This window comes from Hippocampus guttulatus, chromosome 20 (genome assembly GCF_054856545.1).
Source record: "Hippocampus guttulatus isolate MCC_2025c chromosome 20, RoL_Hgut_1.0, whole genome shotgun sequence".
NCBI classification, from domain to species: Eukaryota; Metazoa; Chordata; class Actinopteri; order Syngnathiformes; family Syngnathidae; genus Hippocampus; species Hippocampus guttulatus.
The window spans coordinates 1,620,576-1,638,647 of NC_141280.1; the positions used below are offsets into that span (position 1 = coordinate 1,620,576).

An 18,072-nucleotide genomic window follows, 5' to 3' on the forward strand; every position below is an offset into this window, starting at 1 on the left:
CCCTGCTCGTCGGGCTCCCGTTTTTTTTTTTTTTTTTCCTGCCTGTCCGGGTGTGCGGAGCCATGAAGATCCCTCTGTGGTTCCTGCTGGTTGTGCTTCCGTGTTTCTTCACCCCTGGACGCAGCGACTGCCAGGGGGAGTGCCTGGCCTGCGGCCTTGTCCTACAGAAGCAGCAACTGCATCAAGCCTTTGACACGATGGTATGTGGGCGCTCTGTGAGTGGGCGCGTGTGTGCGTTTGTGTTTCAGCTTGGCCACATTCGTCTTTAGACTTTTACACGTCGCAACTTGCAATTCCGCTCGACTGCTGGAGCAGTACGGATTTGCCGTGGACGGCGACTGCTCGGCATCAATGCGAGCGGAGCCGAGTAGGTACCGCGACGTGGGTGGACGATTAGTTAATGGAGCGTATGCTCCGGTGAATCTGTGTGTCCCGATATCGCAAAGGTGCCGCCGGCCTCGCTCACGTCTGGAGCGGGGAACAACGAAAGGCTCGGGGGGATTTCCATCTTTGGCTCGATGCGAAGGCGACTAGCACAATGCAGAGCTGATCAAATGTGTCAGTCAGCGGTGAAAGCCCCACCCGATGAGTCTAAGCAGCAGTCAATTACATCTTCCATAAAGGTCCCAGCTGTCTTCCTCGGCATCATTATTGGCTAAATTAGCCATCCAACCACAATTCAAGGTTGCCCGCCGGCTGTTTTTCACTCAGTGGCGTTTCTCCCTCTCTCGGCTGTTTGGAAATGAGATCGTGGGCAGGGCTACTCCTGGGTGAGTTCAGGGTGGAATTGCATTCAGTCTGCGAGAGGCGCAGCTGTGCCAAAAGACGCTCTCAGCGTGACTCTGGACTCCAGAAAGGATTTGTTATAATGCAACAAAAATTGCTTTGCTATTAAAAGTCTGGATTATTAGCACGCATGAAGTCTCACAGCGATTTCATGAGACCATTACGTATTTCTTCCCCGTGTAGTGGCGTTATGTATTTTTAAGCTTTTATTGCAGCATATTCGGTGGCCCTCGGTGGATGTTGAAAATGCGCCCAGCGCGTCACAATGTGAGGCCGCGGTGATGTGATCCCCTCAATCAGCCGCGCACGACGATAATAACGAAACGTAATGACGCTCTAATGGCACGTCGTTGGAAAGCCTCTAAGAGGCTGCGCGCGCTCACCGGGACGCGCTTTGTCTTTTTAATGCCAAAGATGATCTTTCCAACAGACACCCTGGCAGCTGCCGCAAGGAGTGCCAAACGGAGTAAACGGTCAGGACGTAAAAACGTTTCTACGCATTCGCCAGGTGAAAAATGTGGACTCCGCATCGGCAGTTCCACGCTTCTGTACCTACAAACGCGTACGAAAATGCAGAGTCACAAATTGTAGCGCTAGCTAACACCATCGGGTTCCAATATGGCAGACATACTGACTTGCACGGCGAACGTGTCTCGCGGCTGATGGGAGCATCTGTGATTTGTGATGTGGCCAGCATGCAGGCTAGGGCGCAGGAGGATTTCCCTCCAGGAGTGAAAAATCCTTTTGAGGTTTTTTTTTAATGGGTACGTGCTTTGTTTCCACTCTGGGCTCTGCTCTCACAAGGAGAAGCTATCATCACTATCATCAGCGCTCATCATTATATCGGACGCGGCACTTGCCATTGGCCCTGCACTACCACGAAATGAACATTTTGGGGCGTAATGTAAATACAGAGAGCAAGTTAAGCAATGCCGGGATCGTACCAGGAGTGCAGAAAATGAAAATGGTCACCGATAGAGAGCAAAGCCCACTTTTAAAATCAAATAGTGACGGATTGTTTGAACCTCTTGTTGTTGCTGCCGTTTGTGTCCTCTGGTCCTCACAAGGTGATGAAAATATGACCCGTGCACACGTGGCCTCTCAGTCATAAACTCCTTTCGATTGTTTCATTGATCTGACGCGGAGACTCCCCTGGCGCGCTCATTTCATTCAGGACGGATAATTAATTTCTGTTGATAGAGTCACAGCGGAACTCCCTCCGCGCCCATCCCCCTTTGATGTCTGCAGGTTTCCGAGAACAATTCATCTCATTTAAGCGAGATGTGATAAGTAAATGGGCTTTGCTGCTCGCGTCAAACTGAACATTTCAAGTCAAGGGGGGGCTGTAGGACGGAGAGATGCGCTGCACATATTTCAGGAAGATGTACGGGCACTATCGTACCGACGTGAAAAGAAATGACGCCCGGGTAACGGCCTCACTCTCGACTTTGTCCGTATAGTGCCCATCCTCGTCTCTTAAATCAACGGAGAGATTTGAGGCATGCAGATTACGATCCTGTCACAGAGGCCATTAAAAGTGCACAAAGGTCTCTCCAAAACTTTTTGAAAACATCATATATCATTCCTCAAATATTTCTTCAGGTTGAAGAGCCCGTCTAAAAAACAACATGACGTCAAAATAATTGCTATTTTTGTTAATTTTCTTCTGTCAATCATTATGCCGATGTAGATGTCGCATTTACGGCATGATGGACGTGTTTCATTAGTTCGTGACTTTTCCTGTGCTGTGAACGCCGCATGAGGGAGAGCCCCATTAATTTCCTGACAAGTCGGCCACCCAGACCAAGTCTCTCTCAGCTCGGGATACAGGGAAGCATTCACTTGGTGAAGTTTTACAACATGAGTGATGAATCGCTTTATTAATGGCGCTGAATTTCCAGATGCACTTTTTTTTTTAACCACCTTCTAACTGACAATAGATAAAAGCGCTGTACAAACAATGTGGAACTTCACCCATTCATTTACATGACGAGTTATGTTAGCGCGGATGCTAATGCTAACCCCAAAAAGATCTGCGTGCCGGCTGTTGCTATGGTACCGTTGCCATTCAGACAGCAGAACAATAGATCTGCGTCCAACGAAATTGGACAAGAGATCATTTCTTGTAATTGTCTAGCATTTTGCAAGTGTTACATTGGTGCGCGTGACCCCAGTAAGATGCTAAAGTAAAGTGATGGATGAATGGATGATGTGCACCGTTTTACCCACCTACAAGTCAAGTACGTGCATTTACATGCCAGCTTCCTTCTGCCTCCAGATGTGCATTTTAGAGTGCAAGGGTCAGATCTCCTCCTCGCGCACCTGGGACTCGTGCGAGCGCGCCCTGAAGCTCGCCATCTATCCTCCGCTTGCCGAGGAAGGCGGCCTTCTGAAAAGCACGGCGGGAGAGCTGCAGATGACCTCCCTGGATCTGACCTCTGATGGTGAACTGCAATCAGCGGCCGCACAGCCTTACCAAGAGGAGGATGAGGACCTGGTCCAGGCCCCCTTTGAGCAGCGCCATGTCCATTATGATTCATCGCTGCTGGAATCCTCGGAGGCGGGGGAGGACGTGCAGAGCCTGGCTCTCCATCTGAACGACGGAGACAGCGAGCAGAGGGAAGGTGGGAATGTCAGCGAGCGGGATGAAAGCTCGGAGGCCGTTAGCTTATCCAAACGCTTCGGCGGCTTTCAGCGGGGGCGCCACGGTTACAGGAAGTTGATTGGCTCCCCAGCGAGACACCTCCAGAAGCGCTACGGAGGCTTCATTGGCGTCCGCAAATCCGCCCGAAAATGGAACAGTCAGAAACGGGTCAACCAGCTGCTCAGGCAGTACCTCGGCATGAGGAGCAGCCGCAGCGGCCGCTTCAACTTCTCCCCGGTACCAAGAGCCTGGAGGCAAAACAAACTGTAAACGCCTTGCCCAAAATCCTGCTACGCATACCTCAACCAACTCATCTTTTCAACAGTCTGAACTGTGACTTCCACCATCGTCGTCGGCTCTTTGTGTCCAACCAGTAAAACTTACGAGGAATGCTTTGACCGTGATCAATATTTATCATGCCGTCCTGTGAAATAAAAGAATTTAGAGAAGTGCAATTGAATAGATTTTTGTGTGTCGGTGCAACCAGCAAGACAGGCCCAAATGAGATTGGAAAAACAGAAAAACAAGGTGTGACGTTTGACTGCACTCTCATGAATGGTACTTAAAAGTCATTTGCGCTCCATTTTGGGAACCCCGACAGCCCGGCTAGCTCTCATTAGTTGTGTTGAATTGATTGAAATGTCTAGACTTGGAAGTTTAACATTCTGGTGTACGTCTCGCAATTCCCAAACTCAGACAAGTGGTGCGGTCTGCAATTCAGAGTCTCCGAACCTTCTTTTTTTTTTTTTTTTTTTTTAGTTGTAGTTAAAATTGCCCTCAGTGCGCCAGTTTGGACCAATGAAACCACAATATTGAATCATCGCTTTTAGTTAAAAGGCAACGAATCAAATAGGGTTGTTTGTTTTTAAACCATCCACTGCATCTCATTTCAAATTCAGACCCCCCCCCCCCCCCCGCCCCCCAAATGTCGCTTTATGGTCCCAAGGCATGATTTACAGATGAAATAACACTGCCCTCTAGTGGCTGAAAAGGATGCATGCTATGAACCGCATGCAATCATGTGGATGTTTTTCTTTGGTACTGCAATCACGACGAGATTACAAAGAACAACAAACCATTGGCTCGGAACTCTCTTGTCTGTGTAATTAGGCGCAAATTACATAGTTATCTCCTGGAACTTTTCCTTCCGCCTCAGAAAGTTTTACCAAATGACCTGCTAGGGTTTTCAGCTATTGAATTCGCTCGGAAAGAAAAAAAAAATTAATTATAACAAAGTTTGCAGATTTGGCCCGACTGTCGTAATTGCAAAACACCCACTCTGCTCTCTTTCTCACACACGCGCGCGCCCCCCCCCCCCCCACACACACACACACAAGTGTGGAATGCCCAAGAAAGGAGAGCCTCGTTTGTACTGAGGTCAATGGAGCTGTAAATGGCCTGGGCCTATCATTGGGTGGGTGGCACACCGTGCAAAGGCGAAGGAGTTTTAAATGACGCCATTCTAATGTATTGTTAAAGAGCAGAGGGGAGGAATTAACGGTGCATGTCAGCCACGGTCATCATTGTACCAAAAAAAAAAAAACATTTCTTTTCCTTCACAGCCACTGTTTAACATCTTAATAGTGTATTTTGAGATGTAATGATGTCTGTACAGTGTGTGCGTGCGTGCGTGGAGTGTGTTTGAGAAACGTTGCACCTGCATGTGTGCATGCTTCTCTACACCCGCATCTCAAAATGACATTTGTGGATACAATGTACATTTTAAGAATTTTTAACATTAAATCATTGTTGTAAGACGTCATAAAATGTGTATAGAAAAAAAAATCGAGAATAAAATAGTTTGCTATTTCTTTTGTGGACTGTCATGCAGAAGAGAAAACGATGTCTCAAATTATGAGTGCTTTTATTGAATTTTTTTTGTGTGACAATATACTGCATTTCCTTTTTTTTTTTTTTTGTTATTGCTTTTGCAAACTCTTATTGCCGTAAACACTCCAAACAACCACGCCAACATTGGTTGTTTGCCAACATGGGCAGGGAGAGAATCCGTTTTTATGGAATCAATCTGGTTAAATGAAACCAAATTGACCGTAGCTTATTCCTGTGATTTTATATTCCACCAAAGTGCCGTAAACATAGGAGGGAAAAAAAGAATCGCAACAAATTTAGGCTTAACGAGACATTTAAAAAGGTACAAAACACTCGCGCGTACCGTAGCTCAAAGATAATAGACATCGGAAACCACTGGAAGAGGATTGGATCAAACAAACAAACAAGCAATCTAAGTCGTCTAATACTGTACGACAGGGTCACAAGAGCTGCAGTTCGATGACCTTTGGGGAGTATCGTAGGCCGAGTACGTCACGTGATCAACGTCAGTCAACAGTTAGCACCGTGGCGGACCGACAGCTAAAAACATACACAAACCTTCGTTACCCACGGGAACAATAAACAGACAATTCATAAATGGCCGGAGGAATCGGAATCCTGAAACGCGACCCCAAAGAGATGAAGAACGGATGCAGCCATTGTCAAGCGCTTTTTGTTTGCCCTTTCCTAAGCAGCTCCCATCCTGGATTTTCCCCATAGTGATTTCTGAAATTCTGATCACAAATCGTCTGGAGGCGGCTTATGAAAGACATTATATGTATAAAAAAAAAAAATTAAAAAAAAGGAACGTAACCAACATTCTGTCAATGGCTGCTTTATACACGATATCCTCTTTTATGATAAAATTGAGTTTTATCATCGATCCACTCATCCATCCATCCGTCCGCGCATCCATCCATTGTGCTGTTTAGTCGGGGAAGCGCTGGCAGGCTTTTTTCCAGCGGCAGGCAGTGCACCACTGGTCCTTTCGCTCCACTCCGTAGACCTTGCGACATTTCTTGGCCTCGCCGCGACCTTTCCTGTCAATGAAACGGGACACTCATATATGTGTATCGATCTCCGCGCGTGTCTAATCGAATGAAAAGTAGTTTGAAAATGAAAGATCCAATCGGAAACCAAGTAGTGGTTGCTATTTCGCAGATAATCGGATTAAGTTCAAACCATTTCAGAAGAATAAATTCAAGGGGGGGGGGGGGGGGGGTGCTGACTAAAGTAATCATTTGCAAGCAGTCTCGGCTCCAATCAGGATGAGCATAGTTTATTGATAACATATAGAAGCAGATTTATTTACCCGGCAACAGAGCACGGGAAGCGTTTCTTAATGTAAAGCTTTTCACTTTTTCTCCTTCACGGCTTGGACACTGACTATCAATTTCAGTGGCGTGGCTTCAACTTTTACAGTTTGAATGCTTCATAACAGTACCGAGTCTAGATTTACTCAGTCCCGAATATATTGCAGACGGACCTTGTGTCTGACACGTGACATGAAACATGACAATTTGTCAAAGTGTGCTGAAGGGCCTTTGCGCTTTGGACACCATTTCTCAAACGCCCGATTCGTTGTTCCTCCGCCGTTGCGATAGCCAATCTCATCAACTGCCAAAGCTAAATATAGATCTCGCGGCGACCGAAACGAAAATTACCTATTGACTTTTCGGCAGACTCCGCACGGCTTATGCTGTCATTCGGCGTGAGACGTGTTTTGGACAGCGCGCGCTTCGGCGCCGTTGAAATTTTTAATGACAGGCGGGATGCGTCGATGGAGCGGCGGCAGACGCCGACGGACGTTTGCGGCGTCTCACCTGAAGGAGCAGTGAGTGCGCGAGGGTGACGCGCTCATTGTCTGGAGCCTGTTCTGTTGCAGCCATTGCTCCCCGACGCTGACAGAGCGGCAGCGAGGTTTCACCATCTAGAGGAGACGGAGGACCGCAGGCAAGACCCTTTTTTTCAGTGCACGCACGAAAAGATCCCCATTCTCCTAATCCAACAACAAAGGCCTCAAAGCAAACAACATCCTCTTTATTCTTTTCCACTGCTCTCGCGTCTAACGTTTACGGCACAAAAAAAACTGCGTAACAAGAAACCAACATGAGAAACGACGCCGGAGGAGAAGCCCTCCCCCATGCCACCTGTTGGTCACAAACGGAGCACAGCCCGGACAACATCAACTCCATCAAGCAACTTTCAACTAGCAAAGCGTTTTCGGCTCCACGACCGGATGACCGAACGACAGACGGGCAGATCCGGGCTGCCGAGACCCACCTGTGGGTTATTGTGGCCGTGGGCCGCGGCGGGCGTGGTCAAAGTGTGGCACGCTGGACTTCGGGGGACTGAAGGTGCCTGGGCGGGGGGGTTACAGGCCTGTAAAGAAGACACCGCATTCAAGTAATTCGAGTCGTTGAGATGGAATGGCCGCATCACGGTCGTTGTTTACAGACCGTTCATTGCTGAAAGCTCAACGTTGGTCCTCCAAACTGACCTGATAGAGATGCTCTGTGTGGATCTGCCAGAAACTGCTGGGGGCTGACTGACTGAGCGGAGTGGGCCTGCTTGCGCCCAGGCCGGAGCTCGAGTTGGACCTTGGCCTGTGCGCGGGCGGGATCTGAACAGCCAAACCGGTCGGCGAGCTGCACGGGGCCCAGCCGAGAGACGACGCTTGGCCCAAAGTCTGCTGGGCGGGAACTAGTGCGACGCTGGTGTCCGCGGCCTCACAGGATATCTTCGTGAAATAAAAGTCCTCTTCTCTCTGCGACTGATCTGACCCACTGCTGTCGGGTGGAAGAAAAAAAAAAAAGTCACCGTTAGCCACAAAAAACAAAACAAAACAAAAGACGTGGCCCAGTATCACATCTCAAAAACGTTCCTCACGTTGAATTCCTAAATCCTCCACCACTTCAAATTTTTATCCCCTCCTGTTTTTTTAATGCTATTTTGCAGCAGCCCGCAAAAAAAAAAAAAAAAAGTACAATGCACTGCATTCTTACATCGTTGTTCCTACAAATCCGTCATATCGCAAAAACAACATGCAATACCTCTTCATCCTAAACGGGGAAACAACGGTTGTCATCGATTTTTATACAAAAGGCTTTTGAACTGGAAAAGAGACAAACTCACCCCAAATGCAGCACTCGGATGTGTCTTTTTATTCCGACGGAAGATGTGAGCACCTTGCCGCAACTGGGCCACAGACACTTGTACAAGCCTTTGAAAGAGCTCTGTGACAAGACAGCGTGGAAAATGCTCAGCGAAGGCCCTGTGCCGTCTCGGGGCGCAATTGTGATACTTGGATGATTAAAAATGAAATGTAGTCGCCAAACAGCTACGGAAGGTGCACGAGACTTGGAACCCGTAGCACGCTCGGGGAAAAACCTACGCACGAGTGGCGCACCTTTGGCTTTTTGGCATGAAGCCCGCCGTCGCCCTGCTCCAGCTCCATGTTCAAGCCTTCATCGGGGCTGCCGTCCATCTCCGGGACGGACGGCGAGGGGGCCGGGCTGACGTTGCCGTGATCCCAGCTCCAGTAGCCGCTGCTGCCGCTGTCCGAGAGCTCGCCGCCGCCGCACTCCATGTCGGCTGATGATGAGGGGCCGACTGCAAGAGGAAAGAATCGCCGTTTAGCTTTTGGCACCGCACCGAACGCAAGTTATGGGTTCGTAAAATATACGGGCAAGTCCGAATTGGAATCCAGCAGAAACTATAAAAAAGGGGGTGGTTATTCAAATTCACCGTTAAATTTAGAGAGCGCGCTTGTGGAAACGCTCTCTTGCTTTCTACTCTGCCCATCCTACAGAGAACAGCAGGCGTCCCGCACGGGTGCCAAGGTTGTGATGTTCTTCTCTTTCTCCAAAAACAGATTTACCATCATATTTTCCTCCCTTTGTTCCAAACCTCGGTTCCTTCATTATTTATATTTGATTTGCCAACATCTATTTTTACTTTGCTTAAATATTTGAAAAAGGGAAGATAAACCCACACTAAAGCAATTTCATTCAAACAGGGTAATAACCCTGCGCAGAGTGAGCTCGTTCGACCCTTGAACTTTATCGAGCTATGCAAATGAGCTCTTGTTCCACTCCAGAATTTTTCATGTCAGCTATTGAATGTAACGTCATGACAATGTCCACTTTGCGCGTTCTATACGCTTGCGTGGGTTTTCTCGAGGGACTCCCGACTTGCTTTCGGAAACATGCATACTAGTTGATCGAAGACTCTACTTGTCCACGTGCGTGAACGGTCGTTTGTCTCCGTGTGTCCTGCAACTGACTGTCGGACCAGTCCGGGGTGTCCTCCGCCTGTCAGTTGAAACTAATTGTTGCGATTGACTCCAGCTCACCCCTGAGAACAAGAGCTATCGAAAACGGATGGATGGAATTGTTCAACTCCCAAATTGAAGAGGGACAAACCTGTTCCGGTTTCTGTCTGCGGTGGACTCTGGACCACGGGGTTACAAGACAGACTGGTGAGCACCATCGCCGCCATGATCTCATCCATCTCCACTGACTCCGGGCTACGGAAACTGGAGACAACAGAGCTTAGGTTGCAGTCGGACTCTTCGGGCCCACTCTCACTAATTCTCACAGCGCGACAGATCTCTCACCTGTATGCCGGCTCTCTAGCCGATACCACGAGTGGGTCCGTTGCAGGGGCCCTTGTTTGCAGGGGAGCGGGCCCGATGCTCCAGCCTCGTTCCAGCTCACTTTGCGGGTAGACCGTGTTGCCCTTATGAACATTTCTGTCCACAAACGGATCTCGGATGCAGTTCTCCGGGTAGATCTTCACGGGAGGTTCAAAGATGACATAGCAAATGAGCCGTCACTTCAACACTTATATGCCAGCGCCGTCGTTCGACTCTCCTGCGGGCCGGTGCCTTTCGCCGGTTATTTCATTCAAGCCGATGACGTAAACCTCAGAATGGGGAGTTTTGCTACGGCCGCAAAAGAACGCCGTCGAGAAGATATTTCCTGCCCATCTGCGGTGTCCTGCCTTCGGACAATACGGCTTACGATGGAGGCGGTACGAAAAGACGGCGAGTGCCAACCTCTGACTAGGCAGCAACAGAGGACCAAGAAAGGATGATCCCATTAGCATGGCGTCTCTTCCGTTCTCTACTAGAGGAGTTATAACTAGCAGCAGGACGTGAAGGTGATAAATGGAGAAAATGATGCACGTGCGCCGTCTAATTTAATCCAATGTAAGACGTAGACCTGTTTTTTTTTTTTTCTGCTTCTCAAAAGTGCAGTGAAACGCTCCCCCAATACCACAAAAGAGCTTGAAGAAAAACATAACTCCTATTGAGCTCCAAATATTCATTCTAATGACGGGAAACTGATCCCAATCTGTCTTCTCACCGCATTGTTGTTGTTCTGCGTGTCAGGATCGTCGACGTCACGCATGTACGAGACGCGCGCCCGCAGTCCCGCTGCCAGTCCGCCTGGCTCGGACTCAACTCTGTCCTCGGATCTCGTAGCTGCCATGGTGCTGCTGCCGTGCAGTGTGGGGACTCCGCAGTCAAGCGCAGTGTCCAAACGCCCTGTGGGTGACACACCACAGAAAGCAGATGACATATGAAGCAAGCAAAAATATTTACAAACATGCAATACAAGGCATGGAAATTACCTTCATGAATCAACAGAGCAAAAATGACTCTCTTTCGGGGTTGCCGATTACGACAAACGGCTGATGCAACAATAACCTCACATCAATATTAAAAGAGAAGAACGGAATGTACACTACAAAGTGAGACGCGTAAATCATTAAACAAAGCCACATGCATGGCCAACCCCCGCACCCTCACACTGCATGTTAACCACCGCACTGGTTCGCTTTTTGATTACTCTATATTCATTAAGATCCTGAGCAGATAACTATTTTGTGTGTGCGCGTGCGCTGCCGAAAGCTAAAATGTTACTCAAAACATTGTCTTGGTTACTTATTAAAGATTTTATCATGGTCACAGCTGAACTTGAAATGGCTTCAGTAACTTTATATTATTGCTATGGGAAAATGTGCTTTATGTTGTGAAATATTTCACGATTCAGTAGGTGTCCAGCATCCAGGAACGGATCTTGTTGGACCTCAGAGGTTTTTCGGTATGAGCGGGCACGCGTAAATTTCCCCACAATGCAACTCCCAAGTCATCTTAAATTGTTTCTGCTTCACCAAAGTCATTCTACGTTCACCCTTGATCTTCAGTTGCAAACGACATATTTGTGATTAAGTTCTAAAGTTCACGCTTGGACAAGTCTGATGACGGCACGATGACATCTCAGCGTGTCTGCTCACAAGTTCTGCCTCGAGGAACAAAAGGCAGTAAAGTGACAAATAATGAGAAATGCATGTGTAAGATTTATGGTGCGCTCCTTTTCACTGAGTTTATGTAACATTCTGTAATAGAACATTAGTGGAAACACAAGCCCTCCCTCTCCCACAAAAAAATCTCTGCGATGAATCGGATTTTATTGGAATGAGCTAATAAATACTGTATTAAGTTTGGTCTGCTGAAGGTTATTGACCTAAACGATTGGCTGCTTCAGGTCTTGCGGGATTCCCCAAAGCAGTCATTCCATCACAATTTGAACTTTGTTGCAGGAATCTGAAGACAACCAATATTCAGATATCATGGCCAAATGTAACAGCTTTGAGTTGTTCTCTCCAAATACGTGACAGACAACATGTTGGCTAGATGTCATCTTATGATTCATTATGACCTGTCAGAAGCAAGGGTGAAATGGAAGTGCAAACTACTACGTTAGGCAACCCAAGACTTACGCAACTATTCAAAGGTCTGGCTGTATTTACAAAGTATAGTACATCTTTCTCCAGTCCCTAACTTTAATGTTTGAGGTTTTTTTTTTTTTTCATGGAACATGCTTCATCCCTACACAGATTTGCTGTTGCGGTGATCGAGAATAAACAACATTATTTTTAATTTATTTCTGACCAAATTTAAGCTATTTTCTTTGGGTGTTCTTTTTGAGCTGAACTCAACATGAGATTCGATAAAGTGGCCGGAATCTGCATTGGTATACTGCACGGTTACATTTTGCATCGCAAGCAACTCGTCTCAAAGGAATCCTATGAGAAAATGTTTAATTCGGTCACAGTAGAGTGCTGAATTTTGATTCGAACTCGGCGTAAAAGCATTTGGGAGACACTATTCTTGTCGTTTACTCAACTATGAAGCCATTTGGCTTTTATACAAATTTCCCACCTGCTTGTGTGCCTCTGAATGCAGCGTAATGGCCGAGAGTGCCAGGGCGTTCGACCAATCACATTCGAGTATGCGAAATAAACAAGCGCTCTAAACATGGGCGCACGCCTCCACCGATTGGCTAGTCCTTCATTTCTGGGCACACACCCCCTTTCTGACAACGTGTTTCGACACGAGTTTCGCCGGGAGGCGCTGTGCTGGACGTTGGGATAGTGCCGAAAATAACCGTCTTTTCACGCTCATTCGCATAAAATATACATCAGATCACCAGCGTGGCAAATCACACGTCGATTAAAACAGCGAAGCAAGCGCGCGCGTGTCAATATTGTGACTAGAACGGGGTGAAAAAAATAACGTCATCAGCCAAAGCCCCGTTAGGCTGATGAAATGCGACAGGAATTAAAAATTGAATAGTTGAAAACGAATGCACTAACGTTCTTATCATATAGCGTGCACGTTTGTTGACATTCTGCGGCAAATTCGACGCAGTTGTGAGAACATTGGAATCTTATGTCGAACACAAGTTGAAATACATGCACCCGCCCACCCCCTTGTTTACACTGGTTGTTTTCATGAGTCGACGCCTAATGGATGACTAAATACAATATTTCGCATTTGAGTGGGCAAAGTTGCGCGACATCACTGGTCTCCAGCCGACCAAGCAAACCCCACCCCCCTCCCCTTCGGCCACGCAGCTCGAGCAAAACAATACTGTATTTGCATGCACTGTGTTCAACCAATCTTGTGCGGCGGAAAAACGAACATTCTTGCACTTACTCGTCGATTCGAGACGGTCGAATCGTCCCCTTTGTTGCTGTGGCAGGGGCCGTTGCCGATCCCGCCGCTCACCGGCCGTCAGAGAAGAGTGCCGGGGGAAGGAAAGGAAGAAGGGGGTTGGTCTGTGCTACGTAAGTCTACGTGTGTCTGTTTGCTGGAGCAATGCCGGGCTGACAGCTGGCCACGCAGACCTCATAGCAACATACGAAGTACGGCCGTGAAGGCTTAGCTCGGAATCATTGCTGATCCGACATGCTTTGGATTCACGACCCACGAACCATTCAAAGAGTACAGATGATGATTATTATTATTGTTATTAATAGTCGAGGTCGTAGTAGTAAGTGTCGGCGACAGTTAAGTAGTAGTAGACTCAAGTGGATGATTCCACAGTCTGGCCAGGAGGCCATTTGCAGTCAGACGCACGTTTGTTTGTTTTTTTTTTTCCGTTTTTGTCCTTGCATATTTTATCAATCAAATACATTTCATTAAAAAACATAAGAAAAGTTGAATGCTACAAGTAATCACACTTTTTACATTTCTTGAATTGGAAAAAAAGTGAAATGAAAAGGTTCTACAGAGTTAAAGGGGAGGTCAACCCCCAAATTGTCTTGACAGTAATATCTTCTACGCACCGCCACTTAACACAGCAATTTGATTAACACTGCCTTTGTGGAATATGTGTTAAGCAGCAAAATCCAGAGGTTTTTAGCCAATTCGGAGCGGCTGACTTTGGCCGAAAGTCAAGGTACACTCTGGACGGCTTGCCAACCAATTGCATGGAACTCTGTATGTTGTGGTCAGTGAACAAAGTAGCATGTCAGCCACTGAGGATTGATTATTTGTGTTCTGAAGATCAATGCTCATCGAAAAAGATTTCAGATTGGATGGCCAAATATGCAGAGACAATTACATATACTGTCAATGAGCATAGAGGATTTTGCCTATTTTATTCTTCACCCCATAAAGCGTGATGAGTTGCCCACAGGGAGATCAAATGCAACTGACCTGAGTGTGTGTGTGTGTGAGAGAGGGGGGGGGGGGGGAAGCGAGCGAGCAGATTAGTGTCGACTGTCTGCACCCTCTCTGCCAGACATGCAGTCAGCAGGGATTTTCTGGTCTGAGCACTGCACTCACAAAGAAGGAGAGGAAACCAATCCTAGTCCCAATCTCATCCCTAAACCAGACACAGTTCCTTTGGTTCAGTGGCACCATTATGACACCCACTAACATTGGACTTGTTTGACAATGTTGTTATCAAGGTGATTTCATGTCAACAGCATAGATAGCATTTGTTAGTAGGCCATCGTTTTCATTTTAAACCGCCTTCTAATTCGGGTGCCAACCGTTTCAGCGAGAGGTGAAGATTGCGATTTGACTAAACCAACAAAACCACAGAGCAGAGAAACAATACAGAGGCCACCAACCCTGATCCCCTCAAGGCCTCAACATCACAAAAACCGTGATAAAGGGAAGCTTCTCTGGATTTCAGCCCACGGACACTGGAAGTCCTTCTCCAAATCTACAGAGCGTCTAACAGCAAACAGGTGCACCTTCTAGAACCCTGCTGAAAGTGGTGTACAGCTGGTCCACTGCATCGGAGGTACAACTTGGCGACAGACCTCTCTCTCCAGAACCTGTCAGAGACCTCACCCGAGAGACTGGAGAGTGTGATCCCCCCGTAGCTGAAACATATGCTCAGGAACCTCATCATCCCAAATACAATGCACATGCGAAAACACGGCGACGTACAGTATATGCAAATAAAGGTTGCTATATATGGATTCAACAAGAAATTATTTTCGAAAAATATACCTTAGTTATGTTACGAAGCAAATCACAGTCATTACAGTCCGAGTTCCTTTTATAAGGAGTCAAGGATCTGTTCCGCAGCAAAAATGAGTTTGAGGACCCTGCAATGGAGGCACAGAGTAGGGGTGTGGGGGGGTCAGAGACAATATTTATTCATCCAAATATACTTCAACATTTGCAATTATTATTTTAAACCCACTGAAAACAGCCACCCAGTTCGGGGTGTACCCCGCCTGCTGCCCGAAGACAGCTGGGATAGACGTCGGCATGCCCACGAACCTCGTGAGGATAAGCGGTCCAGATAATGGATGAATGGATAAAAACAGAGCCTCACACACTTGTGGCCTGCCCCATAAACTCCCATTTATTCTCATCCACATCTCCTCTCCTTCCAACCGTATATGTAGTCTGTCAAAATAATGGGGACGCACAACCCAACGGCGACGGCCACACCGGAGTTTATTTTCTTCTGGCTCGACTCAACACTAGCCCTTAGCTCAGAGAACAGATGCCGACGAAAGCAGATTCCAACAAGTAGGAACCGTCTCGAATCACCGAGGGCAAATTCGGTGACCGAGTGACACATGTCCCTCTTTTGCAGCCAATGAATCACTCGAAGCAGACTCATTTTCTGCGTGACATGTCATTCTTTGCAGCATGCTAATCACTCACCGCGGAGGGGAGTGGTTGTGGTCATTCACTGAGTAATACAGTGCACGTCATCGTTTCGCAGTAAACAAATCGAGAGTGACATTTAGTCAAGTCTCTCCGTCACCCGCACACTGGCTACGTCGCTGGTTATTCGAGGCAGAGGCCCCATCAGGAGCACCTTTCAGCATTCCCTCTAAGGACTCTACAACCGGTGGATAGTCTGAGCCGCTGTTTGGTGCATAGGCAGAAAAAAACCCCACCCATTTAGGTCCAGTCCTCCGAACTGAAGATACAAGGAGGCTAATCTCTTGTTTTCCAGAGTGAACACACATGTACAGGCAATAAGTATGCCCACACCTGCGCTGCACCTCTTACCTCGGGTAATTCAATAATACAATCGAGTCCAACGCCTCTCAACAGAATGGGAACCAGCATGCACGCCGCGTGGCAAGCCCAGCTCGACGACATCGTGTCATAACCTCTCACCTTGCCACAGATGTGACTTTTCACGGACCGAGAGCCGGCTTCTGTAGCCGGGATTGACCTGCGAGGTCACCACCTTGGGCCGCCCCTCCACCTCATCATGCATAACCACCTTCTTGGCCCTTGCTACAGGCGGTGGGTTTATGCAAAGCGGGGACCCAAGTTGTCTCTTTGGGCTGTGCATGTGAGCTCGGGGTCAAGAGGTGCGCCCAGCTGACCCCAAGTCTGGGCGGGCTCAACTACATCCAGTTGATCCTCTGTGCACTTGCATATTTGTGGGCCCAGACTTGTCTGGATTAGGGGCTGCAGAAATCAGGATTGGAAGGCACTATAGCTAATGCTAATCTGCTCTCCTGTTGCCGTTCACATGATGACCTTCCCTCAGCCTTGCTGCGGATTTCAAGGGAGGAAAAACTCAGTGTGGCAGCCGTCTTACAGTATGTGGGACTACATTAGTTCAAAATTACACTTGACTGGTGGTCAGGCACTCCAGAAACCTTACTAATTGAATACAAGCAGTTAAAAATTTGTAAGGTGAGTGGTGCAATGGATAACACCCAACTACGGATCAGAAGATTCTAGTAGGATCAACTTATTGCTAGCTCCAGCAGATTTACGAAGGTTTTGCTTTGCTTCAAACCCAGAGGCAACTTTTTTTTTGGGGGGGGTGGGGGGGGGGTTGTTCGGACCGATACACTGATAACTTAAACCCAGGCGCCAAGACTGCTCCGGATTGTGCCACTAACGGTGTGTTTACTGACCAGAAAGAGCAGGATACGGTACTGTTTTTGGTCTCGCAATGAGATCATTGGATACGGGCGTACGTCAGTGTCAGAGTAATGTCGAGAATATTTGTTGGACCTTGACAATTGCTATAAACACACTGTCTCAAGTGCCAAAAATCACACCCAAGTTCCGCCTTTCTGTCATTCCCTTTTACGCATGGCAGACGGCGCTCCGCCTCTGTTACGGCTCAGATACAACCCAACCCATTCAGCACTTCATACCAACCGGCAACAGGAAAAAAAAAAAAGAGATCGTAAAAGTCGTGCAAAACTTTGGCATGTTATTCCTACTTCTATTATTTCCTGTGGTATTGTTTTGAAATCTCTGAGATCCACCAGTGCACCCCACCTCCCCCCAAAAATAATTTGACCTGAACATTTCCGCGGTATTCAATTGATATAAAAAAATGCCACAAGGATGAGGTGTGACGCCACACTTTCCAACCCATACAGCATTTTGGTTCCCATGCCAAAAAAACAATAATAAAAAGAAAAAAGTGGTTGTAATGGAGTGAGTGGCTACTTACATTGGAGTAGGTACTTGTTTTCAGAAGCCAAGGGGTACTAATCACGGTGTCCAGTTGTTCCACCTCGTTGTTCATTCATGATAACAATTAGGTGTGACGCAGTAACTTGAGGGTGCTGGCGTGTTCCCAACTGGGACGCATAGTATGTGCTCCACTACAAACCGGTGGGGGCCCACCAGAAAAACGCCCTGTGTGTCGGTCTAGACACGTCGGACTGGAAACTTTTTGCGATATGTGTTTCTGCTTCCCCCCAGCGGCCGAAAACAACATTGCCGCATTGCTCCGCACACCAATGGCCTGGAGGATTGTTGTCACTTGGGTGTGTTGTATTTCGACACTCGAGCCGAGTAGTAGTTCTACCCCACATGGTATGAAAAGTGGCATTGCAAGAATAGCAACCCCACCCTCGCCGTGAATTCTCATCAAGGCAAGTCGCCACTCCCAAGTTTTTCCAATTAAAACGAGGCCATCGACAACACTTTCGAGTGCTCGTCTTCTCAGAGCCTGAAAAGACACGCATCAAATAAGCACCATTACTTCGTCATATTC

General features: G+C 47.5%; 2 protein-coding genes across 3 annotated transcripts; one reads left to right on the plus strand and one right to left on the minus strand.

Annotated features, from left to right (window-relative positions):
• The first annotated feature begins 59 nt into the window (after positions 1 to 59).
• On the plus strand, positions 60 to 3,946 carry pnocb (prepronociceptin b). Its single transcript, XM_086099743.1, has 2 exons — positions 60 to 200; positions 3,065 to 3,946. The coding sequence occupies exons 1-2, from the start codon at positions 63 to 65 to the stop codon at positions 3,698 to 3,700; spliced, it is 774 nt and encodes a 257-aa protein (XP_085955869.1). The 5' UTR covers positions 60 to 62; the 3' UTR covers positions 3,701 to 3,946.
• A 1,331-nt stretch (positions 3,947 to 5,277) lies between these two features.
• On the minus strand, positions 5,278 to 17,954 carry znf395b (zinc finger protein 395b). 2 transcript variants are annotated; one of them, XM_086099738.1, is made up of 12 exons: positions 17,524 to 17,954; positions 15,081 to 15,178; positions 13,269 to 14,950; positions 10,630 to 10,811; positions 9,879 to 10,054; positions 9,685 to 9,797; positions 8,670 to 8,872; positions 8,396 to 8,496; positions 7,761 to 8,049; positions 7,544 to 7,642; positions 7,084 to 7,190; positions 5,278 to 6,300 (listed from the first exon to the last, which is right to left on the minus strand). In XM_086099738.1, exons 4-12 carry the CDS (start codon positions 10,753 to 10,755, stop codon positions 6,189 to 6,191), a joined length of 1,326 nt encoding a protein of 441 aa, XP_085955864.1. In that variant the 5' UTR covers positions 10,756 to 10,811; positions 13,269 to 14,950; positions 15,081 to 15,178; positions 17,524 to 17,954; the 3' UTR covers positions 5,278 to 6,188. The 2 variants fall into 2 exon arrangements, with proteins under 2 accessions (XP_085955864.1, XP_085955863.1); XM_086099737.1 differs by having other exon boundaries at positions 13,269 to 15,178.
• Positions 17,955 to 18,072: the final 118 nt, after the last annotated feature.